This window comes from Clarias gariepinus, chromosome 3 (genome assembly GCF_024256425.1).
Source record: "Clarias gariepinus isolate MV-2021 ecotype Netherlands chromosome 3, CGAR_prim_01v2, whole genome shotgun sequence".
In the NCBI taxonomy this organism is placed as follows: domain Eukaryota; kingdom Metazoa; phylum Chordata; class Actinopteri; order Siluriformes; family Clariidae; genus Clarias; species Clarias gariepinus.
Window position 1 is genome coordinate 29,396,801 of NC_071102.1, and position 14,774 is coordinate 29,411,574.

At 37.6% G+C, this 14,774-nt stretch overlaps 2 protein-coding genes across 3 annotated transcripts in view; one reads left to right on the plus strand and one right to left on the minus strand.

The window, feature by feature from the left end:
• LOC128518591 (deleted in malignant brain tumors 1 protein-like) overlaps window positions 1–176 on the plus strand; it is a 173,717-nt gene extending 173,541 nt beyond the window's left edge. For both annotated transcript variants that reach the window (XM_053491753.1, XM_053491752.1), the window contains exon 11: window positions 44–176. In XM_053491753.1, the coding sequence (XP_053347728.1) occupies window positions 44–83 (40 nt within the window). In that variant the 3' untranslated portion in view covers window positions 84–176. The remainder of the gene's footprint in view (window positions 1–43) is intronic.
• Window positions 177–3,720: 3,544 nt separating this feature from the next.
• Window positions 3,721–13,446, minus strand: LOC128518372 (uncharacterized). The gene is made up of 19 exons (XM_053491454.1): window positions 13,305–13,446; window positions 12,347–12,411; window positions 11,913–12,041; window positions 10,478–10,570; window positions 9,461–9,532; window positions 8,676–8,846; window positions 8,385–8,477; window positions 8,086–8,211; window positions 7,747–7,839; window positions 7,548–7,697; window positions 6,782–6,878; window positions 6,574–6,737; window positions 6,103–6,273; window positions 5,858–5,950; window positions 5,529–5,699; window positions 5,047–5,196; window positions 4,745–4,831; window positions 4,452–4,588; window positions 3,721–3,784 (listed from the first exon to the last, which is right to left on the minus strand). Exons 1-18 carry the CDS (start codon window positions 13,444–13,446, stop codon window positions 4,580–4,582), a joined length of 2,076 nt encoding a protein of 691 aa, XP_053347429.1. The 3' UTR covers window positions 3,721–3,784; window positions 4,452–4,579.
• Between the last annotated feature and the right edge of the window lie 1,328 nt (window positions 13,447–14,774).

Below are 14,774 nucleotides of genomic sequence, written 5' to 3' on the forward strand. Positions count from 1 at the left end.
TGAATGTTTGTTTATTTTGTACATTTGTCATGTGTTTGAACAGTTTGAGGATGGATGATATTGGAGTCTTAAAAGTGCAATAAGAAGAATCATCAGTAATGGAAAAACCACAGTGCTAATTTATATCAAATACTGATATTTGTTTTTAAATTAGTTAAAAATGTACAGTATAAGAAAATATGTTTTTAATCCTGAATATGTCTTGTGAGTTTTGTAAACACAGATTAACCATAATAATAAAATTACCTGCTTAATATGGTGTCAGTCACTCTAAACCATCAAGGCATGTAAGTTGCAAGGTGGGACATTTATCAATCGGACTTAGTCCAGCATTCCACAGATGCTCAATCAGATTGTGATGTGAGGAATTTTTAGGCCAAGTCAACACCTCAAATGATTTTGCAGTGCGACAGGGCGCATTATTATGCTGTTTAAAGAGAATACTTGGACTGCAACAATTTATGGTAGGTAAATTTATGGTAGGTGTTAAGTGTTATGTCAAAGTAAAATTCACATGAGTACCAGGATGCAGGTTTTTTAAGCAGAACTTTGCCAAAATGCCTTCTTCCCATAGTACATACTGAAGCCATCTAATGCCCAATAGTACGTAAGGCACAAACACCCAGCCATCCACATGATGTATAGGAATATGTGATCCATTAAACCACGTAACCTTCTTCTATTGAACATGGTTCAGGTCTGACGTTCACATGTCCAGGGTAGATAGAAGCTTTAAGCAGTGAGCAGTAAAAAAGCTTTAAGCAGTAAAAAAGCAGTTTTATAGTGTGAATTTTGTGTAATCCACTGGTAATGTTCATATTGGTTTCAGTCTGAATAAAGTACAGTGAAACCTTGGATTACGAGCATAATCCGTTCAGGAAGCGGGCTTGTATTTTGAAAGGCGAATTTTTCACTCTCACAAATCGTGTTACTCGCAATCCGAGGTTTCACTGTGCAGTAAAAAGCATATTTCAATTAAAAAAGATAATTATACCTAATAGTACTAGGTACTGTACACATAATATTATGCTTTAAATAACAAAAATGGTCTTTAATATGTGTAGGATAAAACTGCTAAACTAGTTTTCTAAAAGTATACTTTTAAAATATACCTTCATAAACTAAAAAATAGGGTTAGAAGAATGTAACTGGTGCCTATACGTGCACTTACAGTATACTATAAACAGAATAAAGGAGACAATTGCAATCCATCTTACCTTTTCTTTTAAAACAAACAAACAAACAAACAAAAATATTTAAAAATTTATCAGACAGTGTCAATGTCAGACAGGCTTTGATCAGGCAATCGGCATAAACTGGGCTAGGGAATAGCAACATATGAAACAAAAATGATCAAATACAGCATATCAGTCAGAAATATAGCTTTTAGTAACACCTAGAACTAGGCACATAGAAGGTAAACTATGCACACAAGAAAGTGTGAATAAAACTCATTTCGTGCTGTGGCTCTGAGCGTCTGCAGGTACAGTAAATGAGTTCATGTGCATAGTCAGAAATAAGGTAAAGAGACTGTGGGTTGAGAATTGGACTTCTCTGCAGCCACTTTTGTACAATGCGCTGTGTTTAAGGGAAACAGTTTTGGCATGGACCTAACAGGGTCCTCCATAGAGGCGCCACTTCTTGAAGTGTTGTTTCTGCTAGGCTTCCCCCTCGTCCGGATTGGGTCTAGTGGTAGGCATAAAACTCTTGGTGCAGGAGGGAAACAAGGAAGTCAGTTAGTCCTTTCAGTGAAGTACTGAACCTTTTGTTTTTTTGCATCATGAGTCTAGGGTGGACTTTCGTTGATACGCTGGTTGTCCTTCAATACCCAGGAAAGCAGAGCGAGTGGCGAGGGGATCCTCCACCAGGGGACATTGTTAATTCCCATTCTATTACGTTACAAAGGTATTACTGTAAATACCGTATACTGTAAAATTTTGGTAAAACATTTATACTGGTTTAGATCTTGAAAAGAAAAAGAAGAAACCTGAGGAACCAGGAGAGGTTGAAGGGAGGGAGTATTGATATTGCATAGCTTTAGTGATGAACCCCTCCATGGCTTGTGTCCCTTTCTGAGAGAGTAGGTGCCCTCTATTGTGAGGGATAAAGGATGCTGCAGGCAATATGAGGTGAAGATGGGAGGCTCAATGAACAATTATTTGAGGGGGATTCTGGTGGAATGTTTATATGGACTGACTCAATTGTCATAAAGGCTACTATGATGCTGAGAATGTAGAGACAGTAGAAATGCTGAAAGAAATCTGGGGATTATGTAGAATCCAGGAAAAGCCCGAAATGACTGGAAAACATCACTAGGAAGGAGATATTGTAAAAGTGGAGCACTCTGCTGTGGACCTAAAGAGGCTCATTGCAGTTGGTAACATTTCCTTGTCTAATAGCTGCTCTGTCCAGAGCCTGCACACAAAAAGAATGTTGTGAGGTGATCACTAGCTGGAGTTTTGCGGTTGTGACTTTGACAGAACCAGTGCTGTAAAACAAAAGGATTCTAATGAGTGTGATCAGGATTGGCAGGTAGAAATTACAGGGAAAAGTAAGGTATTCACGCTTTACCACCCTGGAGACATTGTAAGCCTTGCAGCACCTCGCTCCTCTCTGGGTCTTGCTGACAGTGATATGAAGCTGATGTTCACCATAGTCTGTCCTCATCCGCCCCAACTGCATCAGCTGAGGAAATGCAAACAGCATAAACTGGGCTACCAGGTCAAAACCAAAATATAAACCAGAACCATGCATATTAACAGCTGTAACTGGAAAACAGAATATATACTACACAACCAGAAAATGTCATCTGACATTTCAATGTGTTGTCAAAATCATGCCTAAAAAGACACAATGGTAAAACAGAGCAAACGCATATGGGACAGGATCAGATGATATACAAATGTAACATTTTTTAAAACTAGGATAAGCCTAGATTTTATCAAACACCTTGAATTAAAGCTGAAAGTTTTGACTTGACTTGCTCACATGTCACTTTGCTTAATGTGATGGAATACAAATGCCAAACGGTGATAACAGCTAAAGCACAATCATAGCAGAAGATAGAGGAAGTACTTTACAAGTAGATTTAACATGATTGAATTTTGCTAGCAGGATTCATTTTATTTGGACAAATAAGGAGAAATAAGATCAGTAGATCATTTAGACAATATCAGCCCCCTCTATTAAATAACTTTTCATTTGTAAAACTTGAGGCACATTGTGAGAATTATGTCATTATGCTTATCCCTCTAGTGAGCTATCAGTGTGCTTGCTTTATGAATATACTGTACACAAGTGCACAACATTCTATGAGACCTTGACTGGTTCAGTTGTCTGAAATATTACTATTATACTGATGGACAGTTGGAACTTTGATGCCCTTGTATATTGTATTTGTATGGAATACAAACAACAATCTTTAAGTACTGTTTAGTGTATCTTTAGTTGCACACTGCTGGTGCTGCAGAGTGAAAAAAGTCTGGTTGCTCTGTTATACTGGGCTCTCAGTTCTCACTTTCTCCTTAGCATCTGCCAGGGAGGTCTGAAATTACAACAATTAAGGGATATTAGCTTTAATTAGATCTTACACATGAAGACACTTTTAAACTTACAGATCACTCAAGATAAGCCCACGAAAAGGAAAAATGTCAACCAAAGTTTAAGTAAACACACACAAGTCACAATAGCAGCCTTATCTTAATAAAAAATAAAGTTTACCTCTTTTTTGTCCATTTTTCTCTGCCTGGAGGATGGTGTGAGCCTCCCGTTTTTGCTCACAATCCTTAAACACACACAGGGGAAAAAACCCTATAAATCCCAGATTTTCACATTTGCAACATTCAAATTTAAATTGTCACACACAGTTATACACAGTACGATATGCAGTGAAATGCTTATACGACCGCTCGTGACGGTAAAATCAAATAAAATAAAAAATACAATTCTGGAATAATATAAGAAATAGAATATAGAGAAACTTAGCTATAGAAAAATATAGTTATTGAAAATAGAACAAAAATATAAAATATAAAAACTTAGCTATACAATATAGTAATTATTGAAATAAAAAAAAACTATAGAAAAACTTAGCTGTAAATTTTTGTTAATGTGTAAATATACACATTATGTACAAAAAAAAAAAGCTAGATTTGTACACTGAAAAAGAATTGATTGTAGATGTCCATAATGTTTAATGTGCAAAAATGAAATGAAATAGAAATGTCCAGGGTGTGTGAGAAGGTGCCTGAATGTCCAGGGTGAAAAAATGGGAAAATGTTTAGTTAAAAATTCTGTGTCTATGAATTAAATCTAGCAATGTAAAAAAAAAAATCAATATAAATATTAGTTAAGTAACATAGAGCATAAACATTTTAAATATCTCATATTTCTAAAGTAGCTGCTTAATGCAAGGGGTTACTTGCTTAAATGTCTGTTAGATCATCACACACCTGTCCTCGGCTGTGCTTTGCAGTTTAATCCCATTTTTTATCAGGTCTGACCTCTCGACCTCCAGAACAACAATGGCCTCCACATCCTTCTGCTGTTTCTTCTCACCATCTACCAGTGTGACCTAAAATTACACAAACTACACATATCAAGACAATTTAAAAAAGTGACTTATCACTCAAGACAACAGCCTAAAATGTATTGACAAAAAAAGATGAAATGTCAACCAAGATGTGAGTAAAAAACACACACACCCACTCACAAACATACTGTTTTCAAATAAGGGAAAGTTTACCTTTAGTAACTGCTCCTCTTGCAGCAGAGTTTTCTTTATTGCCTCATTTTCTGCGTGAAGAATGCTGTGAGGTTCTCGGTCACATTTCTAAAAGACGCGAAAAAATAAAAACATCAAAAATACAAACAAACAAAAATGAATTCAAGTGTCTGATGTTCACATTTGCAGAAGCCTTTTTCTATTAATTCATTAAATCCATTTATAAAATATTGTAGTTCAATTAAACTCATCATGCAGTAAAAACATTAAAAAGTCCTTATGTTTCTAAAGTAGTTGCCTAATGCACGCTTTTTCTCCCTTACATTCATTAGATATTGACACCTCCTCTGATCCTTATCCAATAGATTTCCCAGTTTCTTCACTGTGCTCTGCAGTTCCTTCACTTTGTCCATCAACTCAGACCTCTCAGTCTCAAGCCGGGTAGTGGACTCTACAGCTATCTGCTGTTTCTCCTGAGCGTCAGCGAGTGTGAATTGAAATTACAAAAATTAAAATGTATTAGCTTTAATTAGATCTACACACATCTGGACACTTTTAAAAACTAACTAATCAGGCAATTGCCCAAAATGTATTGAAAAAAGACAAAATGCTCACTCACTCACGCTCCTAAAACACCCACATGGGGAAAAAATTAATAAATTTCAAGTGTCTGATGTTCTGCTGCTTCTGTAAATTAATTGAATCTACTTATAAAATATTTTAGTTCACTTAAGCTCATTATGCAGCATAAAAAAATCCTCAGATTTCTAAAGCAGCTGTTTAATGCAAGCTTTTTCTCACTTACATTTGTTAAATCTTCATACTTCTTTTCAGTCTTATATAGCGCATTCCTCACTTTCTCCATGGTGCTCTGCTTTTTCTTCGCTTTGGCAATCAGCTCAGACTTCTCAGCCTCCAGATTAGCAATGTCTTCCTCAGCTTTCTTCTCTTTCGCCTTAGCATTCGCCAGAGAGATCTGAAATTACAACAGTGGGAGACCAGAAGCTTTAATTAGATTTACACATAAACTGACTAATCCCTCGATACAACAGCCAAAAAAGAAATAAAATGTCCACCAAACACACACACAGACTTTCCAATAGCAGTCATATCTTCACATAAAAGAAAGTTTACCTTCAGTAACTCCTCCTGCTGTATCAGATTTTTTTTAATTTCCTCATTCTCTCCTAGGAGGATGGTGTGAGCCTCTCGTTCTTGTTCACACTCCTAAAACACATGGAACAAAAATATTAAAATAAAAAAAGTGTCACATTTGCAACAGACTGCTTCTATTAATTAATCAAATCTACCAATAAAAATATTTTAGTCTAATTACAGTAAACTCTAGTAGCTGATTAATGTAGATTTTTCTTACTTACATTCATTAGATCTTCACACTTCTTTTGATTCTTATCCACAAGTCTTGACAGTGTTTCCACTGTGCTCTGCAGTTCCTTCACTTTGTCCATCAACACAGACCTCTCAGTCTCAAGTGAAGTAATGGACTCTACAGCTTTCTGTTGTTTCTCCTGAGCTTCAGCAAGTGTGAACTGAAATTATAAATGAGGCAAAGCATTAGAAAGCATTGTAATTCCTTTCTGAAACATCTTTGCCCAATAACTGCGAAGAGCAGAGGCACCAAAACCCAAGTTTCCTCAACAAAGTCATTGGTACTGCGATGTGAATCTGCGACAATTCAATCTGCGAAATGTTTGACAAGACAGATGTGGTTGAGAAGAGAGAAACTATGAAATCCAAAAAATAAAAGTGAAACTTAAAGCTCATGAAACAACTCTGAGTTGTAACCAGGTTATTCAGCAGCGAGAGAGTTAAAATCTGGAAGTTTGAACCAAGTCCATAAGTCTAATAGTGTAGGGGTCGATGATCTTGGCACTGGTGAAGGGGCCAATGAATCTGGGAGACAGCTTGTAAGAGGATGTTCTAATAGGGATATTGGAAAGCATGACTCTTTTATCCACGTGGAGATTCAGACTGGCACCTTCAGAAAATCCACCTGTCATTTAAAGATAGGGTAGATTGGCGAATTCTAGATCTTGCCTTTGGTCATGTTTTTCTGCACCAGCACACAATTCCTTGGGCTGAGGGCACTGCCTCCTCCTCCTAAGAAGGGAAAGCCTTCATAACCTAGACAAGACTGAAAAAATATTTGGAAAACCTGGGCAAGGAATAGTGGGTGTACTGAATCCAGGAAAACATTTGTCTCCAAAAATGGGGTTCCTTACACTGGATGGCCAGTTCCAGATCTTGACTGGTATGGCTGTTGATCACTGATAATATCTGGAAGATAGCTGGGGTAGCTCCGACAAGTTTTAAGAAGGTTAAGTAGAGTCACCAATTCTTTGGCTAAAGGAAGCCCACAGCGAGTGTACCGCCCACAAAAAGTGGTCAATGATGGTCAATATACATGTTACTCTCTGAGATGGGAAGCCCATGGATGGTAAGTCAAGCATTATTGGGGTCAGGGTCTATGGGAAACTAGAGGAGGCTAGAGGAGACCAGCTGTGGTTTGTTGCCCGGCTTGTTCCTGGAGCACACATCGCAGACACTTGTCTGCCTACTTGGACCAGTGAATTGGTCTTGGTGGAAGTTAGAGAAATGACGGGCCAGCCATGGTGCTATAGTTGTCTATACAGCAACTGTAAAAGTTTGCAAAGTTTGGGAAACATTTTTACTGAGTTCATGGAGCGTGTTGCATGTTCTCTCCGTGCTTGGTGGGTCTCCTCTCCTCTCCTCTCCTCTCCAAAGACCTGCAGATTAGGCTAATTGGCATTCCCATATTCCCTATATCCTTTTTCTCACTTACATTAGTTAGATCCTCACTCTTCCTCTGGATCTTATCTAGCAACCCCTCAAGTCTCTCCACTGCGCGCTGCAGTTTCTTGACTTTGTCCATCAACTCAGACCTCTCAGTCTTAAGCTGAGTAATGAACCGTACAGCCTTCTGCTGTTTCTCCTGAGCTTCAGCAACGGCAGTCATATTTTAATAAAAAAAGAATGTTTACCTTTAGTAACTCCTCGTTCTGAATCAGAGTCTTTTTTAACTCATCCTTCTGTGCCTGGAGGATGGTATAAGCCTCCTGCTCTTGCTTATGCTCCTTAAACAAACATTAACAAAAACTATTATAAATGAAAGTGATTGGTTTTCATATTTCAACATGACTTTTCTATTCATTAAATACAAATTACATGTATATTATATATTTATAAATATTATATATATAATATATTTTTTTATTAAACTAAACTTAAATAAAGAAGAAACAGTTAAAAGTCCTCATATTTCTAAAGTAGCTGCTAAATGCTAGTGGATTCTCGCTTTCATCTGTTAGATCATCACACACGTGTTGGGTCTTGTAGAGTTGGATTCCCAAGTCCTTCACTGTGCTTTGCAGTTTCTTTATGTTATCTATCAAGTCTGACTTCTCGGCCTCCAGAACAGCAATGGCCTTGGCATCTGCCCGTGTGACCTGAAATTACAACTAAGGCTTAATAGATTTGATTAGATCTACTCACATTAAGACACTTTTAAACTGACTGATCACTCATAAACACCTACACACACCTACACACACACACACACACACACACACACAGTTACCAGCAGCAGTCATATTGTAGCTTCATAAAAAGGAAAGTTTACCTTCAGTAACTTCTCCTGTCGTATCAGGGTTTTCATCATTTCTTCATTCTCTGCCAGGAGGATGGTGTGAACCTCCAGCTCTCGCTCACACTCCTAATACACACATACACATGGGACAAAACAAAAAAATTCATGTGTCTGATGTTCACATTTCCAACAGGCTGCTTCTTTAAATTAATTAACTTTACCAATAAAAACGTCTTAGCAGCATAAACAAGTCTCATCATGCAGCATAAACAAGTCCTCATTTTTTTTAAAGTAGCTGCTTAATGCAAGCTTTCTCTCACTTACATTTGTTAGATCTTCACACTTCCTCTGATTCTTATCCAGCAGCCTCCCCAGTTTCTCCACTGTGCTCTGCAGTTCCTTAACTTTGTTCGTCAACTCAGACTTCTCAGCCTCAAGCCGAGTAATAGACTCTATAGCCTTCTTCTCTTTCTCCTGAGCTTCAGCCAGTGTGACCTAAAATATTTGGAGAGTATTGGTGGGGATTTGTCTTTTTTAAATAGCCCACAGTGTATTAAAAGACAAATGCCCACCAAAACGTGAACACATGTCACAGACAGGACTGAAGTGAACCCAACAGCAGATTCAGAGGTACATCACATTTAGAGAATTTATTTATCTGAGTGCAGTTTAGTTCAGTTGAGCCGTTATTCATCACATATATATTACTAAAAAATGTGTTTTTATTCATCGCATATCCCGGCTTCTTGTTAGTAGGCAGGGGTCAGAGCGCAGGGTCAGCCATTATACGGTGCCCCTGGAACAGACATGGTTAATGACCTCACTCAACGGACTAACATTGGCATCCTGGGAGAGCTGGAGCTTAAACCGCCGACCTTCCAATCTACCACCACCGCCCCTGTAATCACCCAACCCCTTCTGAATAATGCACCTTTAAGGAATGAATGAGCAGACAGTGAAGGACTGTGGTTGTAAATCTGTGTGCAGCGGAGGACTTCCTAGGTTGAACAGATTTCACAATAGCTGCTTTGCGACCATGACAATTGCTAAAAGTTCTATACAAATAAAAAATGAATAGCAGTCATATCTTTATGATAATGAATGTTTACCTTCAGTAACTCCTCCTGATAAATAAGAGTTTTCTTTCTTTCATCGTTCTTCATCTGCAGGATGGTGTGAGCCTCAAAAACAATAACACAAGGTTATTCTTATTTACTTCAGTTAGATCATTAAACATTTTGGAGGGGGGTGGGGGTAGGGAGACTCAAACATAAGTGAGTAAGCTCTTTCCCTCCATACCTTACACTGAGTATTGTCATTTCTGTTAGATTTAACCATCCTCTCACTTCTCCCAGGAAGATTCAAATGTCCTCAGATTTCCAGGAATGCTAGCATATTGAGGCACAAGTCCCCTTCACTTTCCAACAGAAGACTGCACTTTTTTACCCTCTCACTCCACTTCTCCATTTAAAGAAGGACACATTAATAAAAGACACTTTATTTTCCTTGTGTCTGTGTGATCTACTGCACTGGTGTGAGTGTGCCACAACCAGTGTTGGGTGTAACGCGTTGCAAAGTAACGTTAGAGTACTTGGATTACTCTTTTGATATAATGAGTAATCTAACGCGTAGTAATCTAAGTACTCAGTTATTTAGTTACTTTTTCAAAAATGTAATCTGTTATTCAGACAATTTATGTAATCTGTGAACCAGGCAGCAGTCATTCCCAATCCCGTAGTGTGTGTTTGTGTGTCTGAAAGTCGTCCTACAAGTGGAAAGGTCAAAGGTCAAACTTCACTGAGTGATGATGGTAGAATAATTATAAAGGTCTTGACTAAAACAACATGCATGAGGAATCACAAAGGAGTTTTTATTTTCTGCAATGGAAAAGTACTCTAACTAGTTACTTTTATCAGAAAGTAACGCTGTAATGTAACTGATTACTTTTTAAATGTAATTAGTTACTTTAAAAAGTAACGTCCCCCAACACTGTCCACAACACACATTCAGACACTTACAAACTGATTAATTACTGGTGTATCTTTAGAATAGCTTTAGGAGATAAGTACACACACATACACACAAAGATCACAAAAGCGCTCCACTTTCATAAAGAGAAAGTTTACCTTTAGTAACTCCTCCTTGAGAATTAGAGTCTTCTGTATTTCATCCTTCTCTGCTTTCAGGGTGGTGTGAGCCTTCTGGTCTCGCTCACACTGCTAAAGCACACACAAGACATATCGTTCAAATACAGTATTAGGGTTTATTGGTTTTTATTAATGAGGGTATGGATCCATTTGTGCATGGGAAGAGTGATTAATGTATAGAAGGTGCAGTACGTAATAAGGATCATGGTTAAACTGTATACTGTATAACTGTGCAAACACTTTGCAGTGAAGAAAACATCTTAAGAAAATAACATGCTGAACATGATAAATATGTGTACATATGTGAGTGTCTGTATTATACAGAATAAATAAAGTAAAATATACAGTAATGCAATGATAAGCATAAATTATGAATGGTGCAAAAGTGCACAGTGGATGAAGCAGTGCAATATAGACTCAAAGTGACTTAAAATGTGGTGGTTAACATGCCATGATCAGTGCATTACAGTCACAGGAAAAAAAAGTGTTCAATGGTGCAGCAGTATGCTGGAGCACATGTGCGATTTTGTTAATCTTCTCATAAAATACAGCAACAAACAACATCCTGGCATATGTGTTGGGGTTGTCTGTGTGAGTCAGGGCAGAATGAAGCACCATGGAAAAAGCATCCCCTGTTGACCTATTTGACACCTTGCGATGACATGAGTGCAACAGCATGAAAGCCAATGAGTGCTATCGCAGTGGAATGCTTTGGATCTGGCACAATGGCAAGAGATTTAAGGCAGGTGGGGACAGTTGTCTGTGCCAAGGACAGATTAAAGATATATATGTGAAGATCTCAGGCAGCTGTCCTGCATACACTCTGAAAACTCGGCTAAGGATGCCATCAGGGCCAGCTGCTTTCTGTGCGTTCACCCTGCACATAGTAGCACACACTTCAGATGTAGGAAGTGTAAGTGGCTGCTCACTTGGTAATAGCTCTGCTTTGAGCCTTTTTCAAAATGAGCATAGAACGGGGTGAACTCATCAGGGAGTGAGGCAGAGCTGTCTGGCAGTGTGAAGGACAAAGGCATTACTTCCTTTTACATAATACTGACAAAATAGAAGTCTGTGTACTAAGGCACATGCAGCATTGAGTTTAAATAGGTGTATTCTTGCTTTTCATTAGGGATGGATTTTTTTAACAATATCCAAAATTTATACATTTAGGAATAAAGACAATTCATGACAATTTTTATTGTTAAAAGTTCTGTACAAATAAAATGTCATTTAATGTTTGATAATTGGAGGGGATTTTGGACAAGTATCAAGGGGATTTTGAATCAAAAACCAAAGATTTGCCATAAAGTGTGTGTGCTTGTGAGCAGATATTTCCTATTCTTAATAATTTCAGTCATATGGTGCCCATATTATTCTGAAAAGTGCTTTTTAATCAGAGGCTTATCTCACATACCTTGCTTTTCATGTCAGCGTCTCTTCTGGCCTCAGAGAGCAGTCGCTCCAGCTCCTTCAATTTGTTCACCAGCTGAGCATTGGATGCCATAAGCATTTCAATTCTCTCCCTAGCCTCATTCACAGTATCCTAAAATGTTGTAAGTATTAGAAGTTTGTAGCACATATGAGCACTAACATTCAGTCCAAACATCATGATTAGTTGGAGCTCTCTGATCTGCCTAATGGGTCATACAGCCTACAATGCTATGTATGGTATAAAATCCAAAATTAGATTTCTGAGTTTTAATGCATTATTATACTGCCAAAAACTAATTAAATATCAAGTGTGGATTGATGTCCTTGGCCTTAATCCAGTCAGTTTAAATGTTAATTTAATAGAAAATTGGACATTGGAATTTCCCACAACCAAAGTCAGAAGCAAAACAAACTTACCACGACCTGGGCCTGGGGACACTCTGAAGGTTGGACTAGATTCAGTTCTGTAGCCCACATTGGGTCTATTAAAAACAAAGCCATTGCACACAAGCATATTACACTCACTTAGGGCACAAGGCAGGGTACACCCTGTATACATATTGGTACACACACACACACACACACACACACACACACACACACACACACAAATTGCCTAATCAGCTTGTCTTTGGACTGTTGGAGGAAACTTTTATTTTTTTATTATTATTAGTTTTTTTTAGAAAAATCTCCAAGCAGGAGGAGAACATGCAAACTCTATACCATGAATTGATGCCAGACACTTAAGTTGCAAGGCACTACAAAACATACAGTAGCATATTATTTGTTCTCATTTAAGACGAGCAGTATTTTCCACTTCAAACCCAAAAGGTTTTCCCCAAAAGCCCAGGGGAAAAAAAAAAAAAAAACTTTAAAAACTATTAATTCAGTGGGAACTCATTTCCCACATTGAGGTATAATACTGGAAGACAACATCTGGACATTCCTGCCTGTATCTGACTGAAGCTAGGTGTGAAGCCTGGTGGCCATATTTTTTAAATATTGAAAATCATTTAAACTACTGTATTTAAAATTATTTAAACTATTGTTTAAATATTGTGCTATTCTTTAACAAAAATTGTTGTCAATTCAACAATAAAAAAGCAACAATTCTTCTTGTATAAAATGCTGACATAAAAAGGTTGAAATGGAAATTATTTATCATTATGAGCATAATATCTAGTCCCTGTGAAATGTCGCCCTCTGCAGGCCTGCCCTGGCATTGTTAATGGGAATCGCTGTCAGGAAGCAAGCTCAGTAGTAGCTCGCTAACTAACTATGGTCAAAAGATGGATTTTTTTAAGAGGGATCAACCTTTAAATTGGAGGAGTAAACTTAGTCACTGCGGACTTCCTACACTGATAAATAAATGTACCTTCGGCTCCAGTTGTGCTCCCGGGTTCCGAGGTTGATTTCTCTCTTCGTTTAATGTATCTGTAAACGCCGGCCGCCGCGGCTGCACCTCCCGCCATACACAGTAGGGGGCGCAGACGAGAATCCTCTACCCCACCACGCATGAATCTCATCAGGTCCATAAGATTTGTCCCGCGATCCGAAAGAATTGATTAATCAAACACAAGAAAAGCTTCGGAAAACAAAATTAACTCACACAAACGTCAGTGGGCAACTGAAGCCTTATGCCATCACGGCATAATTGGATCTCTGTGACGTCATCACCAAGAAAAGAAACTGACATACAATTTTAAACACATTAAAGATAACTGCATCTTTCTCCAAGGCTTTAAACTGATCCAGTATTTTTATAAACAATGAATTGCTATGACAAGAAATAGAGCAAATCACCAATAGAAACATAATTCATTGTTTAAGTTAATGTCCAGAACACAGAAGTTTTGGGTACTTTTTTTTTCATAATATTCATGTACAAAGTGATTGCAGCCTGCATAAAGCTAAAATGATTATAGTTATAAACTCATGTTTATTTGACCCAAATTAACATTCAAAATAAATTAAATAGTGAATGAATATAGGGAAACAGACTGGTTCCACATGGGTTAAATATGGGTTATTTTGGAACCACACTGGGATGGCGGTACATGATGTATATCCATCAGGGTTTGAATTGGGTGGATTTACAGCTCCTTTTACAGTTAATATTTATTATTTAAAAAGGAATTTAATCAAGAACAGTGATAGTAAGATGAACAACAATAACAGTAATAATAACTCAAATAATGTATATACTGTATGTTTTACTATACATACAAAATTTTAAATCAAAGATCATTATCAGAAATCTATCACAAAGCAATTCTATAATTAAATCTTTAATTTTTCTTGGGTGCTGTGGGTTTCAGGGTGGGGTCTCTGTAGATCAGGCTTATTTGTCCTTGGGCATATTGCATGCCAGGCCCCTATTGTTCTGAGTTGTGCTGCATTGGCTTTTCTGTGGAATTGGACCTGATGGGATGGCTTTTAAATTTTAATGGTTGTTTTAAGGGCTATTTTAAGTATTAGATGATAAATAGATTTACACATTCAGATGACTATAAAAGATCGAAATTATTTTTATTGTTGTATACCAAGAGTAATTGTAGTTATAATGGCAATATTCCTGTTTTTCTAACTACATGTAGGTAATTAATATACACTTGATCTATAATGTGTATCGAGGTCAACTTCACGTTCGGTCACTAGGTGGCACCGTCGTAGAGGCAATCACGGGAGAAGCGCCGCACCTGGACGCACTCCTATATAGGACCCATGGACGCCATGGACATTATTTCGACACCGAGATATGAGAGCGAATCTATTTCTTTCTGATTCTGGACTGTCATAAAATAACTTTCAAATTGCACGCAACAAAGATAGATATATAGATATG